Genomic DNA, 22334 nt, shown 5'->3' on the forward strand with positions numbered 1-22334 from the left:
CATATGTGACAGCAATGAGAAGCAGACACCATTAACGTTCCAATTTTTTTTTTAAAGAAATGTCAAATTTGTTACTTCTAGTCCAATTCTTCAGCCTGGGGTGTAATCCAACCTATCCTGGTTGCCATCTTCCTCGTGTATTGTATTTTACAATTACAACATGTTAAAAAGCAGGCAGTCATTATTGAACTCAATTTATTTACACCTCCCTAACAGTATGCAGGGACGACACTATTAATATAAATCACCCTGCTCCCAAAGTTTCAGCAGCACGCCAATCTCACCCAGTTCACTTCCTCGTGGGTCAATAAATGTGGAGCTGGAAAAGCACAGCTGATCAGACAGCATCCAAGGAGCAGGAGAGTCAATGTTTCAGGCCAAAACAGCCCAGTTGTGATGAAGGGTTTCAGCCTGAAACATAAACTTTTCTGCTCCTCAGATGCTATCTGATCGGCTGTGTTTTTCCAGCTGCACATTGATTGGCTCTAGCTTCCAGCGTCTGCAGTCCTTACTGTCTCCAAGTCACTTCCTCACAGCTTGTGACATTCTTGCTACATATGTTAATTCAATTTTTTCATATTTCGATGTTCAGTCATTTTGATTCTTACATCAATCTTTTACTGAATGGATAGCCTCATAAGTAACTGTTGGATTATCCTGCCTGCGACTCGTTGTAGCCATTTTTGGCCCGATCTTAATTCCCAGGCCAGCTGTCATCTACCGAGATAGTCTGGAGATAACTTAGTGAGCGTCTGTTCCCAGCATAGAATTATATTCAATGGGAATGCAGGTTGGCTGGTCTCGAGCTGGGCCCAGGGCACAGACCTCAAGGGTGCAGCACGGAGGACAGCGAGGCCCCTACTTGCTTTTCTGGGGCAAGCTCAGGACCTGGAATCAATGGCTGCTATATCGGCACTGAGGATCAGTGACTCTGATGTTGATGGGTCTGGTGCAGGTGGTGGCGAAGGAGTATCGGACCAGTGGCAAAGATGGTGCATGAGGATCGCCAACTTTGATGTTAGTTGGGTCCCGTGTAAATGACGGTAAAGCAGTTACAGATGGATGGTGGTGCAGGTGTCATTGATGGTGATGAGCTGGCTCAGAATTGATTAGCTCTCTCCAACTTATATTTTTTTCCCATTTTCTTCAATTATTCAAAAATGGTGCTGGTTCGTGGTGACAAATGAAAGCTTTTCACTGTATTTCATTGTATTTTTACTGTAAAATACATGTGACAATAAAATCAAAATAAAAATCACAGACAGAACTATAACACTATTGAGTCAATTACTTGTGTTCCTGCCCAGTGAGTCCCTGTTCTGAAATCAAAAGCTTATTGTAAGGTTACATCTTAGAAGTTCACTATTTCTTCTGTCATTCTCAGTGACTTGGAAGGTAGAAGAAATAACATATTAAGAAATTAACTAGATTTTCCACCCCCATACGATGAATGTGCAAACATCTAGCCAGGCTGGAAAATTGCATTCAATATTTAGCTAGATTTCAAGCACTTCCTAGGACTAGTCCTTCACTATTCCACAATGTACTCCATTGCTGTACACGATCCTGTAACAATATTTGTAACATATAAAGAATAAAATTCTGTGTTCTTAAATTGTTACACTCTGTCCAGTTGATAAATAAGCCAGCTACCTGCTTTATTAAGCACAAAACCAGTTAAAACCACTTCTGAATCACAGTTTTAAACTTTGAATCTGTGTAATTTGTAAGAAACATAATGAATGTGATTTGAATCATAAATCTACTTCAGATCTTTTCTATTTTGCTAGCCAAATAGCAATCTAGGTTTTGAGAAATCTATGGTAAGTAAAAGGCACAGGATACTGGGCACCCTTAAGACCATAACTTATTGGAACAAAAATAGGACATTTGGCCCATTAATTCTGGTCTATCATTCAATGAGATCATGGTTAATCTGATAATCCTAAACATCACTTTTCTGTCTTTTACCCATAACCCTGCATTCCTTTTACTGATTAAAGATCTGTCTATCTTGGCCTTGAATATACTTAGTAACCCAGCCTGAAAACCCTTCTGTGGTAAAGAATTTCACACATACACTACCTTCTGAGAAAACAATTCCTCCTCATCTCTGCCTTAAACAGACCCTTTACTGTGAGATTATGCTGTCAGCTTCCTCTTATGGGAGAATTATGACCAATCGCTCTGCATCTTACAATGCAAAATTGTTCAAGACAAAATGTTTCCCACAATTTGGCTAACACTACAAACATTTCGCACATGACTATAATTAAGTTGCCACAGTTTTGTGGAAATTCAGAATTTCATTTCTGGCATTTGATGAAAAGATGGCCATTTAAGATAAGTGAGAAATGGGCTCTTCTGGTTTGCAGTTCTGATGTAAGGCTGGATTCACATACAATTGACTACTTATAGCCAGCAGATATTAATGAGAAGGTTCTAAATTTAAAATAAATTCTCAGTGTTTGGCACTGGGTATCACGGTGCTATGTGATGGCTATAACAAGCTGCTTCCTGAAGGAATCATCACTGACATCAGTGTCCTTTTGTCAAATGTCAAATTTTAACCAGTAGTTGGGAGCCAATCTGATCTTTCCTATCACACAGGCTACACCTTAATATGGACAGCATATTACTGGATGTGCTCCAAGCTTAGAAATGAAAAGAGCATTTGACATAAATACACAGAAAACCTGTAATCTAATCAGGCACATTGCCTTAATATTTACAAAGTTTTTAAAAATAATTCTGGATCTCGCTGTCTACAGCTCTGTAGGTGTCCCTGCATCCTGTGAACTGCAGCATTTCAAGATGGACGTTCACCATTACTGAGCCTAGCCAGCGTAGCCCACATTTCTTGATGAATTTTTCAAAATCGTAGAATTTGCTGGAAATTCTCCAACTTTGAATTGATATTATTTTTGCAAAGGTCTTGAAGGTTAAATGCTAGGGACTATCCTCAGAAACAAAGCTGCCTTGCAGCCGTACTGGAGGGGGTCAGTACACTATCGGCAAAAGAGCAATCCTCCAATTTCATCAGTGCATTGGACCAAGAGCTATATAAGTGACAAAACAACAGTGTTGCATTAGACAGATTAATTGTGGCATTCAATACACTATCACACTACTGAAAAAAAAGTTCAGGATAAAGTATTCTTCCACAACTTTAACTGTCCAATTACATATACAGAACCTACTCTCACGAATGAATACTTATGATAGATTTGGTAACAAATTACGATCTCTTTTTAAAAATTGACACGCAGAAGCTTTTGAACATGGTCCCCAAAACCAGCCAATTTATCCTGTGGATTTAATTGCTATTTGAAACAGAGTGTGCTTATTGCCATGCCCTCACTGAGGTTGTGTACTGGAAATCAAGCACCATTATTCTTGGAGTTCTCACTAAAGCTAACAATTTTAACAAAGTACACAAAATTCCCCAATTTACCTTTCTCATGGACCCAGAAACATGGATCAGGTTCTTTCACCTAAAAAAGTTTGCAATTTAATGCAAATAAGTAGTTGTTTACCAATGGTTAGAATCTATGAACTATCAACTTATAACACTGCTCAGCAGAACTCTGAACTCCTTCCAAAACTGCCAATTATTTATTCCAATTAAATAGTTGTTGTCAGGCAGTTGGTGCCTGACATCTACAATTGCTCACAACTCCACAAACCAATCAACAATCTATTGCTGGCCAAATCTCATTCTGTGGTGTCAATCCAAGTACAAACAACCATCTCCACTGCTTCAACAAAGCAGCAGAGTAAACACAGCTTACAAAGAGTTTCTGTAACTTATTTTAAAATGTGCAGCATTTCTTTCCATAACCCTTGATTGTCAAATAAGCCTTCACCTATTTCAGGGCATGATCAAAATATCAAAAAAGAGAAAGATCTGGTTTTCACAATATCTCAAGAAGGATCACTTGACATTTGAAATTCAATGAGCATTTCCACAAGAGATAATCAGAACCACATTCATAATACCCTCTTTGGAAGTATGTAATACTTCTCTTGTTGCACCAAACTTGTAAGAATGGGGGCTATTCAACTGGATGGTTAGATTATTAAAAGGTTAGTTAATCAGCTAAAAGATAATGGTCAAAACACGCTCCAGGCTCAGGCTAACCCAGTAGCTAACATAGGAGCATGAGAGTTTGTGTTAGCAGTCATATTGAGTTTTGAATCGTACAGAGGTAAGTCTAGCTGGGCATAAACATTTTGAACAGAGATCACAGGAGAACCTGTGAAGAGAGTTCCAGGTACCATTCCCAGTTGAACTCAATGTGTGCAACATGGAAGGGCTGTGTTTTTTCTCTGCCACCATGTTCACTGAAATGGAATCCAGGTAGTTCTCAACTGCTGGACCTTCTCTCACTCCTTGAGGCACACTGTGTTTACTGAGTCCATCCATAAAGACAAACTCTGACAATTCAGCTATAGAAGGCATCAAGGCTGCTGAACACAACCCTTTATTCTAGACATCCAACACCAATTGTAAGGTTCTGTATGGGTCTGCAATAAAATTGAACCCCATCTTTAGGATATCTTTTATCCTCATCTATGTTTACTTGTCTTATCTTGACATGAGGAGAAATATCATTACCCAGAGAGTTGTTAGCCTTTCTCCACCACAGAAAGTGGTTGAGGTCAAAACATTGAATATTTTCAAGAAGGAGTCAGGTTTAGTTCTTAGGACCCAATGGGATCAAAGGTTATGGGGAGAAAGTGGCAACAGGGGACTAAGTTGGACAATCAGTCATGTTCATATTGAATAGCCTACTCCTGCTCCTATATTGTCTATATTTCCATTTTATCCTTTGTATTTACTTACTCAAGCAAACTTTCAGCAGTGTTTTGCAAAAATATAAGCATTATTTTGTTTAAGCTAAAGCTTTGCTGCTGGTTATTTTTAAATTGAATGATTTGCAAATTAAAAGGAGTTACACACACACACACACACACACACACACACACAGAGACACACACACAGACACACACACACACAGACACACACACACACACACACACACACACAGACACAAATTCTTTGTTCAAAGATGCCTTTGAGGAAGTGCCTTCTATGTGGTTGTTACATTACATTTCATGTTACAGAAGCCGCAGCTCTGGTATTCCTAATCACTTTCCAATCAGCTTTTGGGCAACAGAATAATAAAATACTTCATAAGCATTGTATTTTAAACTAATGACCAATATTAGTGTTACATTTTTATCAATGTATCTAACACTGGCAACTAATTGAGTAGACCAAAAAAAATGTATTTTTTTCTCTTTTTCTGTCATTGAATGCCATTTGGAAATACCTAAATTAGTTGCAAAGTCAAATGTTTGTGGAAATTATTCTATGCATGAGTGGCCAAGAAGAAAGGAAATAAAAGTATATCTATCCATCAGTACTCTAATTATTTAATTATCATTTCATCATTTACAAGAGTATATTCAGAACTTGAGTCTGAAATTACAAACCAAAACAACATACAGAAATGTTGGCGTCTTATAAATAGCAAGGCTTGTCATTTTGTGATATAATAGTCTCAAAATTAATAAGAAGTCAACTTTCCAAATGTGATTGTCCACATCTTGAACCTATTGAGACAGTTAACTGTTTGAAACATTTCTTCCTCCTAAACATTTGTGACAAAATGGCTATTTGTTCAAGTGGAATTGCATTAGTTTTTTCAATACTTCTGTTCATTTAAGCCACGCATATAGGAGGTAATTTTCAACTTAGGAATGTGTATAAAATTGATGACTTCTCATGAAAGGTCATCAAGCTAAAATGCCAGTTGTTTCTCTACCTACAAAATCTGCAGGATTTGTTGAATATTTCAAGCAATTTTTGTTTCTATTTCAGATTTTCAGCAACTACAGTATTTGTTCTGACAATATGAAATGGTGGAATTGGATTGTCCTTTTGACCATGATTGATTGCCATCCCCAGATTAGACAACAGACTGTGTGATTGGAAGAGTGCTGTGTATGTGTATTAGTTTCATACTTTGATGAGCATTTAAACCAATTTCAGAATTAGGGATAGCTATAAAGGAGAGCTGGTTGCCATACTTTCCATATTACAGAAAGTTCCTGACTTTGACGTTAAATATGAGTATGACCTGAGAGCAGTTTGATAAGAAGTTAAATAACATCATATGAGTGGTCAAGGTCAGTGGAGGCACCTTCGAATGGCATCTCCGTCCACTGCAGTACCACCACTCTGCTCATCGATTAGCAAATCTGAGGCTCAACTTCTAGATGCTCCACATCAGCCTCAGGATCCTTCCAATAATCCCAGCATCACATTCACCTCCTGTTGCTTCACCTCCAGCTATTCAAATATTGTAACTAAATCACCAAAACAATGTGCACCACAACAAACATGATATGCTTCCCTCTGTCTTACAGCACAAGGTGACCTGTAACCCTTGGAGCAGGGTAGAACTGGTGCCTGAATTTTCCAGCTTGAAAGAGGAAATGGTTTTCCGAATTATGCAGTCAAGTGGAGAAGAGTCCATGGCATCTGGCGTTGCTAAGAGATTTGGTAATTATGTATTCCTGCATTACACTCAATTTCAACTCCTGACTGGACTGCATCCAACTGCATGACACAACAGGCAAGCTGCTAATGACACATATAACACATGCTTTGCTTCCAGGCACCTCCCTTCACACCAACTTTCTGTTGGTGATTTCTGTTCTGAGACCCCTGCCAGAGAACACACAGAAAGAAAAATATACCAGTATAGCACTGATGAAGAGGGCCCTGTGACTTGATCTGATATTGTGAGACATCAGTTTGGGTGTTGGTAATGCTCATATCTTAGTGGTTATACATAGCAGCAGAAACTATGGGTGCAAAAGGTCTGAATTATTTGGAGGACAGGATACTTTGTGCCCCAGTTCACGTGCATATGAGTATGTGGACTTGTGATTTGCAATGTTGCACACTAATACCACTAAAGGGGACTCAGATGAAGACTTCAAGGATAGCACTGAGGGGAACGCTGGTGCTGATGCACAATCAGATACTACTTGCAATGGTTGGCTTGCTATACAGTTTTCTATCGATCAAGGAGCATGCAGAACTCCAGCTCCAATTTTACTGAAGGCATCACACAGAGCCTGGAGCCTCTCCTTTCCATCTTAGCTGTGGTACTTAACTCCATGCCAATCCTAGTGGATGCAGCGAGTGGCCATCACCTCCACTTCCATTGCAACATAACTGGAAGCCACCCAATGATCCAAGCTTGGTATCAAGGAGGCTCAAGTTTTTACCATGGTGATTGTGCAGCACAGTGCTCAAAGGGACAGATTTTCACAGCAGTCTGGCAATCTAGTGAGCAGCTGATTTCAAGGAGGTCCTCTTCCTCTTCGTCCTCCCCATGCTGTCCTTGCTGCAAACTCTGCTCCGATATCTGGTATATTGCAGGCCTGGGCCACTGCCACTGCAGCCCCTACACCTACTACAACCTGTGTCAGGATAAGTCACAAAACCTTCTTCCCTGTGACAACACAGCAACACTCACTCTCTAATTCAATGACACAACAGAACACCTCGAAAGAAACTCCATAGTGTTTCTAGGAACTTTGCAATTGCTGATATTAATCTAAATTGCTTCCAGTTGATGACTATGTCTTTAAATAAAGCTGGCTTGGCAGAGAGGGTTTCCTTTTGCTGCTGAGTAAATGCTCTTTGTTAAGCGACAAGAATGTGTGTTCAGTGGCCCAGTATTGCTCAAGTTCAGCATACGTGTGTCAAATGATACAGAACAGCTGATGGACATCAGGATTTGACCAGCTTAGATATCTCTGGCAGACACAAGGTACACTTACACAAGGGCCTGTGCCAGTCTGTGTAGAAGTACACTTACATGAAGTCTCCAGCTTCTGTCAAGGCAGCTCGAATAGTACTGCAGAGCCACATTTTACAGCTTTTATATTTTAATTACTTAAACACTTTGGTATCATTTAAACTATGAAATATCCCTTTTACTACCTGTGTAGGAATTTTAGGGGCCTCCTCCAAAGCTGCTAAACCAATCCTTAGCTGTAAGAGCAACACAGGGTAACTAAGCACCTCTACACAAGTGTTCTGTGCCTGCTCCGATTGGGTACTTGCCATTTGCAAAATCAAAGTTATAAACATTTTTGTCGTCAGCTTTAATTTATTTCATCTTTTTGTTGGATGAACTTGGTTTCAAATGAAATAAAGATGTAACTGTATTTTGAAAATGATTAAATGACTTGGACAATTTAATCCGATGAATGAATTTTATTTCCAATAAATTCTGTTCATGTTCGCAGTGTAATAACTGCAGCCTTGTAAAGATTCTGATTGTGAAGACAAAAGAAAACATAGAGCAAGTAGTGATATTTGAGACATTAAGTCAGTCTCCCCACAGACTCTCATACAACTCACTGTTATGTAGACTGTACCAATACATTGAACACCCCAGGGAAAGGCTCCACATCTTTTGTCCAAATTCATATTTAGCAGAATACATTGTAATTTTAATTCACACTATACATTGTTGGCTTGTTCTTTTCAGTACATGACATTTTCATGATCCAGTAGCTTACGAACAAGTTTCATACAGCATTCAACTAACTGTACCAGTACTTATTTTGATAATAAGGTTGTGGTGAATGCTTTTCAAACTGGACCAAAATACACAATATTGCCCCCTGGACACTGGAAGCAATGTTCTTTTTGATATAGGTCAATTCCCTGAACTTGGATATTAAAATTTACAGACAACGTAAAACTCAGCCTGAAAGGATGACAGAAACAGATTCAATGATAAATTTCAAAATGGAATTGGATAAATCGCCGAAGAGGAAGATTTTGCAGAATCATGGAAAAAGGCCTACTCTTTGAAAGGGTTGGAATGGGTATAACGGTCTGAATTGCCTCCTTGCATGCTGTAAGTTTGAAATAATCTTGTTTTTCTCAGTACGTTGATCAACATGCATCAAAACACATGCTTCAGTAAACTCCTGACAAATCTACCGTAGTATTATTTCTGAGATACAGTGCACACCTTCTCCTTGTTGGGACAGGTTTGCTCACTGAAACCCAGACAGCTAAGGCATTTGGGATTTTACAGTGTGCACTGAAGTTCTTTTTGAATTTAAGAGTTAAACATGACAATTTGCCAAAACAGGTACAGATATGCTTCTCTGCACTCACCCAACTATGAATACTGTGCCCATTAAGGCATTGATGCTTATTTCAGAGCTGATTCAGAAGATTCACTGTCACTCGAGATAGTTCTAGCCTTCCCATGTTACATTGGTGAGCCAGGATGATTGATAAATCAGCAGCAGTAAACTGGAATATTGTGAAATCATTTGGCTCAGGTATTATATCACCACAGGGGGGTGAACATGATACCTGTCTTCTTTTGCGAAGTGCATCATCCTAACTCCAACTGGCTTTACTAAGCTCTTTCCCAAGAAAAGGGGAAAAGAAGTTATTCACACAGCTGGCAATTGCAGGCTGCAGCCCGTTCAAAGATAGCAGCATTTACAAGGAACTCCAACTGTGGAATGATGAACAGCCATCATCCTTCTCATGGCAGCAGGAGTAAAAACCCACTAAATAGCAGCTCCACACCTGGCAAGTACAAAGCTTTAGCAAGAACCTTGCAACCTAATTACAGCAGATACAGGACTGAGAGAACATAGCATGTTGCAGCTGTAGGAATTGGAGCTGGCATTCTGACCTTCATCGCTTCCCTATCAGTGATGTGTGAGTCCTTAACATGCATCGACAGAGGACAGCTTGTAATGCATCAGGTATCTTGGTAATCTAATGTTCAAATCCTGAGCACAGACTCACTCATCACTAAATGTATAATACAGAATACAGTTCCTTATGTGAAGAGATTTGGAGACACATAGAGCTGATTGTGCTTCCTGTGACACTGAGACAATAGTTGATAGGTTTCAACTATTTTTTGTTTTAACTATCAATCAATCTTAAAAAGGGATTTTGTACTTAAATATATCAAAGAGTGCTTCTGTAGCATGCCCAGGTATTCTAAGACATTTAGGTGCCCATCTGGATGAGTACTCTGTATGACATAAGCTTAACTGCTGTAATTGAAAAATAAGGTCAGAAAGATGAAAATCCCTTCAACCTTCCTTGGAACAGTTTGATAGGCAGCAAACATCAGAACTCTGAGGGACTGGTATCAATTATGAGCTAGGAGAGATATTCTTTATATTTTCTAACCAATTCCCTTGAGATCTTCTTTTGGGCTGTAGAAAGATTAATAAATATCTTCGTGGGCACTTACACACCTGACTGGATAGTCCATCATTCAAAGCAGTGAGTAGATCACAATAGATTCCTAAAACCACAAGATCAGCAGTTCTAAGGAGCATTTTAATTCACCCCAAAATGTCTGGAACAGACAGTCAAGATTGCTTCCTTCCATAGCCTGCAGTCACACCATACTGGGGGCTTTCCACCACACTGAGCTGACCTTAATCGGGCTTGCAAACTACTGACCGCCATCTGTGACAGGCTAAACACATTGGGCGCCAGTCTGCCAACTGCCAGTCACCCCGCTCCAGTCCCCCTGCCTGCTGACCACTGGGCATCCACTTCACTCTGGGCCACTGACCACTGGGCATCCACTTCACTCTGGGCCCTCATATGCTGCACCGTCGCGCTCTCCCTCATTGGCCATCCATGCCTGCTTACTCTGAGTGAAGACCTCCTTCTACTACTCTCTTTTCTCTCCCTCACAGCCTTTAGTATCATCACTAGGTCTATGTCTGAAAATTGTTGTCATACCTCAGGTGCGGGCCACTGGCTCTCCTGCCACATTGTGCAAATTAAGATTTTTGTGATTCTACACTGTACAGTCACAGCCATGTAAAATAAGCTACAGTTAAGGTGAATGTAGTGAGTTGAAATCAGACCTGCACTTGAGTTGTCCTACCCTTGTGACTGTTGGCTTCCAAGATCACTTGCACAGAAATTAAGTGGTGGACCCTTTAATCCTGGGTCTCATTTCTGCTTCTCCCATGGATGGGATCGACACTAACTTCCATTTCTCACCTCTGCAGTGAGAATCCAGACTTTGCAATTAGTCCTTATGACATCACCCAATACACCCAATTACAATATTAATGTTTCAATAAGATCAGTCCTTAGGTTTTATTATTTTCTGGAAAGAGATCAATTCCTTTCTGATATTTGATAAAGACAATCAATGAAATAGAAAATGATAAAATATTCTGAGGCCATACCAATAAATGTAGAGGAGATGTGGTTGGACCTTTTGCAGAAATCTTTTCCCAGAATCCTCTTCTTACATAGTGGACTGTCGTTCCAGCAATGTTAAATGCTCCTGGATGTTCAATCTTCCAGTCACTATTAATGGAATGTTTGCTGGCATCTCGGAGAGCTGCAAGTATTAACATTTTAAAGGATAAATATTCAGTCAGAAAAATAAAAGAAGAGCTAAGAATGACAGAAGTCTGTCAACAGCATTTGCAGCTCTTTCGGTTTTTAATGACAGAAGCCTGGTCTGTTGTGATTACCTAAAAGCACTGATTTGTTAATATTGGTAAAGCAAATAATATGGGAAGAGAACAGATAGGTTCTTCCAAGTAGCTGTGTCATTAGAAAGGGAGTTAGGAACCTTATTTTTGTTACCTTCTTTACATTTATGACTTGAAAGCAATAAATAAATTGAGATTGAAATTGAGAGGAATAAAAATGGACAGATGTTAAAAGGACTGCTGACTTGCTATCACCTGTTTTAAATTGTTACCAAAACTTGAGATCTACCACTAAATGTTTTTCTAATTATGAAACTGCTACTCGTAAATGCACAAGAAGTACTAAGCCTCTTAATATTATAAATTTAAATATTACCAAGCTAAATTCTTTTCAATGTTATTTCCCTCATTATGTTCAATAATGTCATGCATACTGATTAATCCTCAAATTTGATATCAGTGAGAATAAACTGATCCACATTTATCTTTGAAGAAATACACTTCACGTAAAATTGAATAAAATGAACTCAAATAGCCTATTCTTTAAGGGAAAAAAAAGTGCATTTATCACTTTATTTCTTTGTTGACCTGTTAAGATTATAGTTTTTTTTAAAGTTTCAAAACAAAGGGTTCTTCTAAAGTTAAATGTAGCTAATTTCTTGGATTCCAATCACTGTTTATTGCAAATGTTTTAGTTTCTTGCACAGGCTGTGAACAGAAGCTACTTGGTAGTAAAGGAGTTTTGAATTCTCAGTCTAGTACCTTTCTCTCTGCTCTCTCCTTAAGAATTTTTTAAAAACTCAGATTCATAAGGTCCAAAATAAAGAGGGGACTGTCTGAATATTGTAATCATAATGTGAGTGTACAGGACATCAGATTTACAACATGTTGCAAAAGGCTGAGTTTAAAATATAAACAGAAAATTAAACGCAAGGTCTTTGTGATTTTTCCAGATGGTTGATTGACCCTCTGGGTAGTGGTTTTCTATTTGATTTAGACTGCTTTGTCAACCAGTGCTCCTGAGTATGTTCAAACTGGGATACCCATATACCATCTCAGGATACTTCAGGAGCTGAACTTTACATGTGATTATCACTAGCTGATTGTAAAATTTGTACCGTTGCTAAATTTAAATTTGCACTTCCAGCCAGAGGCTTCAGATTACTGATTTTAAGCATGCGAGAAGTCACTTTATCCTGTGCCAGTTCTAGAGTTTTAAATACCATGCTCCATGTAAAACTCTTCAAATGCACTGTACACATTTAATTACATTCACTTTAATCAAAGCCTCACTTTACTGACTTACATGAAACAAAAACCATGCAGTATTAATAAAGATTTGTATATTACTGAAAACAGTGACAGAATGTTGAGTCTCCTTAGTAAATGCGCTTGGCTCCCTTTATTCATTTGATCCAATTTTCTAGATATAATTAAAAAGAGGTTCCTGACAAGCCTATGTTCATTGGAGTTTTGGTATGGCCAGGAAGAAACAGCAAGCAATAAAGTAAAATATGAAATGCAGACATTAGTAGATAAAAATCTGTACAACAGTTGACTCCTAACCTCCCCACTACCTAAAAGGAAAGTTAAGAAGTTTTACGTATCTAGATCTAACTTCAAAAACGCCATGTGGAGTTGGTATAATCCTATATCAACAAGCTTAAATGTTCTTTGTGACTTTTTGTTTAAGCTAATCTGAGCACAAGAACTATAGTGAAATGTTATATGTGGCAAATCTCCTTCGAAACTGCATACTTTAAATGAAATCGGAACACTTCACTATTAATCGAATGGTAAATTGTAGTCCCTCCTTCAGTTTGTTACTTATTTGTTTCTAAAATTGTATATGTGATTGCCAAATAAGAACAAATGGTTTTAATGGACTATTTTACCAACAAAATAATTAAATTGACTGAACTTCCTATGAAAGATTACTAGCATTACCATAATTTCCACAATTGGTGACAAATGGAATTTGGCCTAGTAACGACACAGGCAGCATAAGTTTTGGAGTGTAGTACATGGGAGGCTAGCTCAGAGTATATGAAAATTGTTAAGCAGTGACACGTACGGAACAGTTGAGCTGAGACAGGCAGAATTGGTTATGAAGGTGGAAAAGGTACCCCGAGTGATGGTGCAGACATATCGCTGCAGGGTCAAATATGATACAAAGGTTGGAAAGAGCCTGCTTCAGCCTTAGACAGTTACTAGGGATAGTGATGGGATCGGTGATAGGAACACAGGAACAGGATTAGGCCATTCGGCCCCTCAAGCCTGCAACACCACTCAATAAGATCATGGCTGAAACGTGGCCTAACTCCACATACCTCCTTTGGTCCATTACTGTTAGTACGTTTGCTTAACAAAAAATTATCTAACTCAGATTTAAAACTAACAATTGATCCTGCATTCACTTTGTGATCCCATCCTTTGTGTGTAGAAGTGCTTCCTAACATCTCTCCTGAACGGGTATGGTCCTAATTTTTAGGAAGCAGAGTTTGTGGCAATGTCTGATAATATTGGTTTTGAGGCTGCTACATATTTCATTGTGAGAGATTTCTGTTGATCCAGTACTGATATTGAACAAACAATCTGATACTTTAGAGATAGTGGAAAGGTCTAGAGAGCTGGTTGTGATGTAGAGTCGGGTGACAGCAGTGTATATGTGAAAATGGATGTGGTGGTAGTTTGTACAATCCCCCACTCGGCATTGTTTCAGCAGGGTTAGAGGTAACACAAATTATGTTGAGGGGCTTGTTCACCTCCTTCCTGCCCACCTTCCCCCCTCAAATTTTACCCCCACATTATACTAGGTGACAGGGGTGACTAAAATCAACAGGCTTACTACCATATTTAAATAATTAGCAAAGGTCAGTTGAGCTTTTAGTGAGCCTACAGAGCAGGATAATTAGCTGCCAATGCCAACATGTGGCTACGAAGGGCAGGCAGGTGTGGAAGAGTGTTGTTTGGTCTGAACTTATAAAATTGAAAGGAAGGCGGAGGTCAGCTCATGAGTGCCCTATGTGCATTGGGGCACCTTCTCCTTCCTTCCTCACCACCTGTTCTCTAAAAACTGACCCCTCACTCACTTCCTGGGCTTTTGGAACCCTACTCACCCAAAAGGCCAGGGAGTGACCTTCCTGCGGTAATCATTGATCTCCTTTCTGTTCTCTCCCACAGTCTTAGCAGCTCCCAATGTAAAGCTCTAGCTCTGCTGGGGCTTTTAGAGTCTAGATTGGCCGGGAGCTGTCCAGGAAAGGGCTCTGTCACACTGCCTGGTGGATACTCCCACTCTCACCTGCTTTAACCTGCCAGCAGTGTGTGTGCTATGGCCCTGGGGCAGGAGCTTCTCTGTTGGCCATCTTTCATCTGGTGCAGGGGTGTCAAGCAATCTGCACCCCACCCCCCCCCACCAACCCCCCCAACAAAACGCCACCTAGTCCATTTGTGCTGAGGAGTAGCATGGAGGTCAAAATGGGAGGTGTCCAACGATAGGTGTTCGAGGCACATCAGGATCAAAGAATAACTCAGTAATATTAGCATTGAGTTCTTGAAGGTGAAATTAAATATAGGGAATTGCATTTTTCTTTAAACGCTGCCTCAAAGTAGTCCGTCTGAAACATCAGCCACCTATGAGGAGGTCATATAAAGGGATGGGGAAAATCCACAAAAATAGACACTGAAGGAACCTTTATAATAATGTACTCCTCTAGGACTTTCCTTCTTTTAAAAAGTGAAAATGTAAGCAGTGAAGCCCCAAGCAACAATGAATTACCAAGGTAACTGTGAGCTGGTTTCTCTTCAACAACTCGTATCCTCCTTGCTCCTGCAGGTATCACCAGAGCTTCCACATAGCCTGTAAAACAAAAAGAAATTACAATACAGTGAATTATCTTGCTATGTATCAATAAATTTAGCTGGGTATGGCGAGCCCTGGGCTAAGTGGTAAACAGCGAGGAAGATTGTTACCGATTCCAGGAAGACATAGATAGATGAATGAAATGTTCAGACACGTGACAACTGAAACATAATGCTGAGAAGTGAGGAATTAAGGAACAGAGAAGTCACCAAGTTATTTCATATATATTAAAGGTCAATAAAACTTTACGTAGTGATAACGGGGCAAGTCAATAATCCTAATATAAACTGGAATAGTGGCCTTGGAAAATGCACCTTTTCTTCAGTTGGGCTTGCTGTATGACTCACTTACACGTGCTAGAAGCCACATATATTCACATTCAAGGCTCTGTCCTTTGCAAAGAGAAAGAGTATGTTCATGCATTGCACTCTTTATAACTTAACAAAAACCTGGGGACAGTTTTTCCTTGGTGTTTTCCGAAAGCAAAACTTTGACCAATGAAAAGTGAATTTGGTTGCTTTGAGTTTCACCAAAGCTTGAAGTTAACTATTTCCTAATGCAATCTTCCTGGCAATGCATCCACCAACCAGAGCTCACTTGTCAATCTGTAACGTCTTCCTGTGGACTGCAATTTATTGCTTCCTTTGAAATTTGGATTATGCAAGTGTATACTCAGGAGTGCAAGAAAAAAGCTTTTACAATATGTCTCTTTTTCTTCAGAAAGTGTTCTGCACTACTAAACGTCTATCCTTTTCCACAGATTTTTTTTCTGATAACATTACCAAGTACAAATTTTTGAGTGCAGTAGTAGTGGAGCCCTGCTACCATTGATTAGAAGCTTGTTTCAACTGTGCCTAGAGTACTGTGGTGCAGGGTTTGGTCTCCTTATCTCAGAAAGGATACTATTGCCATCGAGGGAGTGCAACAAATGTTCAACGGACCTAACCCTGGGATGGCAGGACTGTCCTGTGAAGAGAGTTTGGGGAAAACCGGGCCTGGGCTCATAGAATCCCTCCAGTGCAGAAGCAGGTCATTCAGCCCATCAACTCTGCACTGATGCTCCGGAGAGCATCCCACCGAGACTCACCTCCCTACCCTATCCCCATAACCCTGCATTTCCCATGGCTGATCCACCTAGCCTGCACATCCCTGGACACTATGGGCAATTTAGCATGGTCAATTCACCTAACCTGCACATCTTGGACTGTGGGAGGAAGCTGGAGAAAACCCGCACAGACATGGGAAGAACATGCAAACTCCACCACAGACAATCACCCAAGGCTGGAACTGAACCTGGGTTCCTGGTGCTGTGAGGCAGCTGTGCTAATCACTGAGCCACCGTGCCACCACAACATTTCAGGTCCAGTGACCATTCTTCAGAGCTGTGATCTCTAGAGTGTGATTTGGGCTGGACGGCTAACAGTTTGCACAAACTGACCAGTTTAAACATTTAGACAAAGCCACTGAGTGGAAAGAGGCCATATCTTTAGAGTTGTGCAGCATGAGAGGTAATCTCATTGCAACTTACAAATTATGTAAAGGAAAAGGCAGGTAGAGGCAGGTAAGAGGTTTTCCCTGATTGGAGAGTCTAGAAACAGGGGCATACCTTAAAAATAAGTGGGATGCCATTTAGAACCAGGATGAGTATATTTTTTTTCTATTCAGAGGATTGTGAATCTTTAGAAATCCCCACCCCAGAGGGGTATGGGAGCTCAGTTTTCATGTATATTTTGAGATTGATGGATTTCTGATTACCAATGGTGTAAAGTGTTATGGTGATAGTGTGGGTAAAACACACTGAACAGTTGGATCAGCCATGATTGTGTTAAATGCCAGGGCAGGTGTGATGGGTTGAATTGCCTATTCCTGTTCCTAATAACTTCCCCACTGCTGATGTGAGACTAACAACTCTTTTAAGTTCTTATAACATAGAACAGAGAACAGTACAGCACAGTACAGGCCCTTCGGCCCACGATGTTGTGCTGAACTTTTACCCTGAACAAAAGGTCTATCTAACCTCCACCCCTACCTTATACTATCATCTACATGCCTATCTGATAGCCGCTTAAATGCCCCTAATGAGGCCGACTCCACTACCCTCTCCGGCAATGCATTCCACGCTCCTACCGCTGTCTGAGTAAAGAACCTACCTCAGACATCTCCCCTATATCTACCGCCACTCACTTTAAAACTATGGCCCCTCGTAATAGCTACCTCCACCCTAGGAAAAAGTCTCTGGTTGTCCACTCTATCTATACCTCTGATCATTTTGTACAGCTTTTCTTGGTCTATCCTTTTCTCCCTTGCTGATGGTCAAGACAATATCACAAATTTCAAAATAGTTATGGACAAGAACTAGAGAAATAAAATGTGAAAATAGTGTTGGAAGGCTAATTTCAATGACTTAAAATCGATTCTGACCATGATAGACTGGATTCAAAGATTAGTAGTTTGATCATTAAACAGCAGGAGGCTTTCAAAGATACAGTACTTCATTTGCAGCCTAGGCAGATTCCTATGAAGGGAAAAGGAAGATAATCCAAAGCCCAAGATACTTGGATGACTAAAATGTGATCAAAGTGAAAGAGAAAGAGACTTACGATAAATGTCTGATTCAAAAACAGCAGAAAGGTAAGCAGAATTCCGACATGCAGGGGAACACTATACAAAACTCAAAGAAAACTTTTTATGAAGAAGGGCCCCGACACGAAACGTCAACTTTCCTGCTCCTCTGATACTGCCTGGCCTGCCGTGTTCCTCCAGCTCCACACTGTTTTATCTCAAAGAAAACTGCTATTTTAATGCTTCTTAAAATCAGCCTGCTGCACTCTAACCTGAGTTTTGGTCTATTCAGTATATATTCATCTTCCTATTCAGGACAAAGAAATCGCATGGCCTCGTGTGACTATATTCCTGCAAAGTAGAATCCAGTGGCATGGGTTCTCTAGTCCCTGCACAATCACTACACTTATTTATTTAATTAAGCAGATAAAATTATATGTGGGTTGTGGAGTATATGAAGTTAATATACAGGATTGGCACCTGTTGCTAAACCAAAGAAAAGAATTGGTTAAAATCCCAAAAATGTACCGGTGTTTTCCCTCACTGTAGATTGATAATATAAAAATGTAAAGGAAGTCAAGAATGAGAACATGTCATACGATCCTCTGAAGCTCATTCCTCCATTACCCTAAATATCCCATTGTGTAAAATGCAGCTGGATACTACATCATGAATGTTTTTTGATCTAACATGACAGATTACATCTCTCCACCCCTCTACCTCGGTATTCAGTGCAGCATCAAAGAAACTTGGAGCATACTCTATACTGCTGTGCCATAATTCACTGGTTGTCCTCTTCAGACTGTTCCATAAATAGTTCCAGTGCCTGCTCCAGCCAGAATTCACCTCCCCTTTGTTAAGTGCAGGCTGGCTTTAAGAAATGCGGGCACGTTTAATTTGTTGCTAAACTCACACAAGTCTGTGCTCAGGCTAGCACCGGTTGCACGTAGCAATCAGCAACATATCAGACTGCTTAAAATTGATGTTCTGCCTGAACTGAACACATAATGCATAAATTAATCATGCACAGAAATCCCTATATCCATTCAGAAGGGTTGTTGAATTTTGTTGCAGTCAGTGTTAGGTTTTCGAGCATTCACAAGGACATCAGATGATGACTTGGATAGAAATAATATGCAGTGATATATAGAAAGGAGATTTTCTGATGAAGAGTCTAGGCCCGAAACGTCAGCCTCTCTGCTCCTATGATGCTGCTTGGCCTGCTGTGTTCATCCAGCCCTGCATCTTGTTGTCTCGGATTCTCCAGCATCTGCAGTTCCTACTATCTTTGGCACAAAGGAATAAACTTGTTGCTGAATGGTATCATTCTGCACTGTAATAATTCTGTGATTCTGTGAGCTTTTAATGTTGGATCAGTGTGTTTAGGACACCACAGTGAACTCCCCTTTATTTTTATACAAGAGTCAAGACATCTTTTAAGTCCAGTTAAGTTGGCAGATGATACCTTGAGTTAATAGCTCAGTTGAAGCACCACACTCTGTCAATGCTCCACCACTGCATTAGCACTGGAAATGTTAACTTAGATTACAGGCTCAAGACTCAGAGTGAGGCGTGAACTCACAATATTCTGAATCAAATACAGCATTAATCAAAACATGTTTTAATATGTCTTGCTATATATAAATCTAAATAAGCCAAATTTTATAATTGTATAAACATATCAAACTAAAACTTGATGGAGTACAAATAATGCTGACAAGTAACCCACAATTTATAGCATATTATCTCTAATTAACATACTTATCTACTAAACAACAATCGTGAACACCTATTACATAAATGTATTATGAAATACAAATGTGTAAAACATGTTACTGAAAGTTTACCATTTTAAATATTAATTCCCATATGCTATAAAGGTAGGAGAGTGCAAGATCAAAACACTGAAAATAGGAGGAGTAGGCCATTTGGCCCTTCAAGCCTGCTCCGCCATTCACTATGATCATGGCTGATCAGCCAACTCAATACCCTGTTCCCAATTTCTCCCCATGCCATTTGATCCCCTTTAGCCCTAAGAACTATATCAAACACCTTCTTGAAAATACTCAATGTTCATGTCTCAACTGCTTTCTGTTGCAGAGAATTCCACAGGCTCCCCATTCAGTGTAAATGCAGTGTTAACTAAATGATAATAGCAATTGAGATAGCAAGGTGTAGAGCTGGATGAACACAGCAGGCCAAGCAGCATCAGAGGAGCAGGAAAGCTGATGTTTCGGGCCTAGACCCTTCTTCAGAGAATTCTTCAGATAATAGCAATTAAGCTGTTTGAACAGAATCGGTACCAACACTTCAACTAATCTAACAGTTTTGCCCATATTTTTAGCAACTTATTTAATGTTTATGAACAGCTAGTAATCTCACACTTCTTGAATTCTTTGTGCATCTTTAATATGCCTTTTACCCCATTTCTAAAAAGAAATTGTCAAATTTCTCCTTGCAATCTCTCCGTAATTTTGTTTTGCAATTATTTCCATTTGAAACATTCAATTTATCAAACTTGAGGATTGCTCACTTAGTTTACACTTATTTTTCTTGGACACATATTTATTTCAAATATACAAAAAATTATAATTTTAAACATGTCCAATTTTCCTTGACTGAGATGTCTTTCAGCAGCACTTCCCAGTCAATTTCTTTTATTCCATTCCTTTGACCAATAGGTTTTACAATAGACCTCAGGGATGATTTTCCTCATTTATGGGAAGAAAGCAGGCATAATTATTGGAAATTAGGCACAGATGCATTGCAACATTTCTATTTAGATTTTGTGCTTGGTGCCAGGACCACTTGTGACTATGGATTAACTGCATCAACTTTAATCTCAGATGGTGGTGTTTGGACGTAAACATAATTTCTCATTGCATCCCAAGTTTTTAGTAATCCATCTGCCACAAAAATAGAAATGGAGGTAAATGACTGATTGTTATGGCATGCATTTAAAATTTAGAAACAGTGGGGCAACTTAGTTAAAAACAGTTTTGTTTCAGGTTGTTGAGGGGCCTAGAATGAGTAGTTATAGTTACAAGATTAAATGAGATTTAAATAAGACAGTGAAAGAAACTTCCTTTTACAGAGTGTAGCGAGACCCTGGAAATCAGTTCCTGGGTTATTGGTTAAGGGGGAAGCTTTGGGGAAATGTGGGCTTGTTGTGGCTAGTCTTTGAGTGAAAGGTCAAAGGATGAATGTGTGGATATGATCTTCCACTCCTGATGACTTGTCATTCCTTGTTCAGAAAGTGTATTAGATCCTAATGTTGAATTTGGCTAAAGAAATGTATACAACATATGCTGGGCATGCAGAGCTCTCTCACCTGCTGGAAGGACATTCAAAGTATCATGTGCTTATAGGTGGTATTTTCCATGTCAGTAATGACCAGTTAAGCTTTTTATCCCTCATTCTTTAACTCCATGTACTCTACATGGACTTCAGTTATACTTCTAACAAAGTCACATATTGTACACCTGTTAAGAAGCTAAGAACCCATCAGATCCAAAATTAGCTTAGTGGCAGGAAGCAGAGGGTGATAGTTGAAGTGTATTTTTGTGACTGGAAGCCTTTATCCAATGGTCTACCACAGGGTTCGGTGCTGGGTGCCTTGAAGGTTGATGATTAATGATCTAGATATGACTGTTGGAGGTATGATCAGTGAGTTCACAGATGATAAGAAATTTAGCGATGTGCTAAGTAGCAAGGAGGAAAGCCTTAGACTACAGAACAATATACTTGGGCTGGTCAGATGGGCTGAACAATGGCAAATGGAATTTGATCCTGAAATGTGATAAATGCTGTATTTTGGGAAGCTTAACAAGCAAAGGAGTACACATTGAATGGTAGGACCCAGGAAGTACAAAGGATCATAGAGACCTTGGTGTTTATGTCTATAGATCCTTGAAGGCAGCAGGTGAGATAGGCAGTTCCCCTTTGTAGAGAGGTCACTCTACAATTCAAATCTGCGGTCCTTCATTTGATTTATTTTGATTTGATTTGATTTATTATTGTCACATGTACTGAGATGCACGAAGAAGTATTGTTTTGCATGCTATCCAGATAAATCATACCTTACATGAGTATATCAGGGTGGTAGGAAAGAATGCAGAATATAGTGTTACAGCTATAGAGAAGGTGCAGAGAGAGATCAACTCTAGTATATGAGAGGTCCGTTCATAAGTCTGGCAACAGCTGTTATCAGGGGAAGAAGTTGCTCTTAATTGTATCTTCTTCCTGATAGAAGAGGGTGGAAGAGAGTGTAACTGGAGTGGGAGGGGTTGTTTGATTATGTTGGCTGCTTTCCTGAGGCAGCGAGAAGTGTAGTCTGAGTGAATGGATGGAAGGCTGGTTTTTA

At 39.6% G+C, this 22334-nt stretch overlaps 1 protein-coding gene across 1 annotated transcript in view; it reads right to left on the reverse strand.

The window, feature by feature from the left end:
- LOC109920043 (A disintegrin and metalloproteinase with thrombospondin motifs 19-like) overlaps positions 1 to 22334 on the reverse strand; it is a 412216-nt gene that overhangs the window by 109033 nt on the left and 280849 nt on the right. Inside the window, exons 17-18 of the mRNA XM_048619810.1 lie at positions 15326 to 15406; positions 11293 to 11450 (exon numbers count right to left, since the gene is read on the reverse strand). Coding sequence (XP_048475767.1) covers positions 11293 to 11450; positions 15326 to 15406 — 239 coding nt within the window. The remainder of the gene's footprint in view (positions 1 to 11292; positions 11451 to 15325; positions 15407 to 22334) is intronic.

The sequence above is a fragment of the Rhincodon typus genome, chromosome 3 (assembly GCF_021869965.1).
Source record: "Rhincodon typus isolate 14 chromosome 3, sRhiTyp1.1, whole genome shotgun sequence".
Classification (NCBI taxonomy): domain Eukaryota; kingdom Metazoa; phylum Chordata; class Chondrichthyes; order Orectolobiformes; family Rhincodontidae; genus Rhincodon; species Rhincodon typus.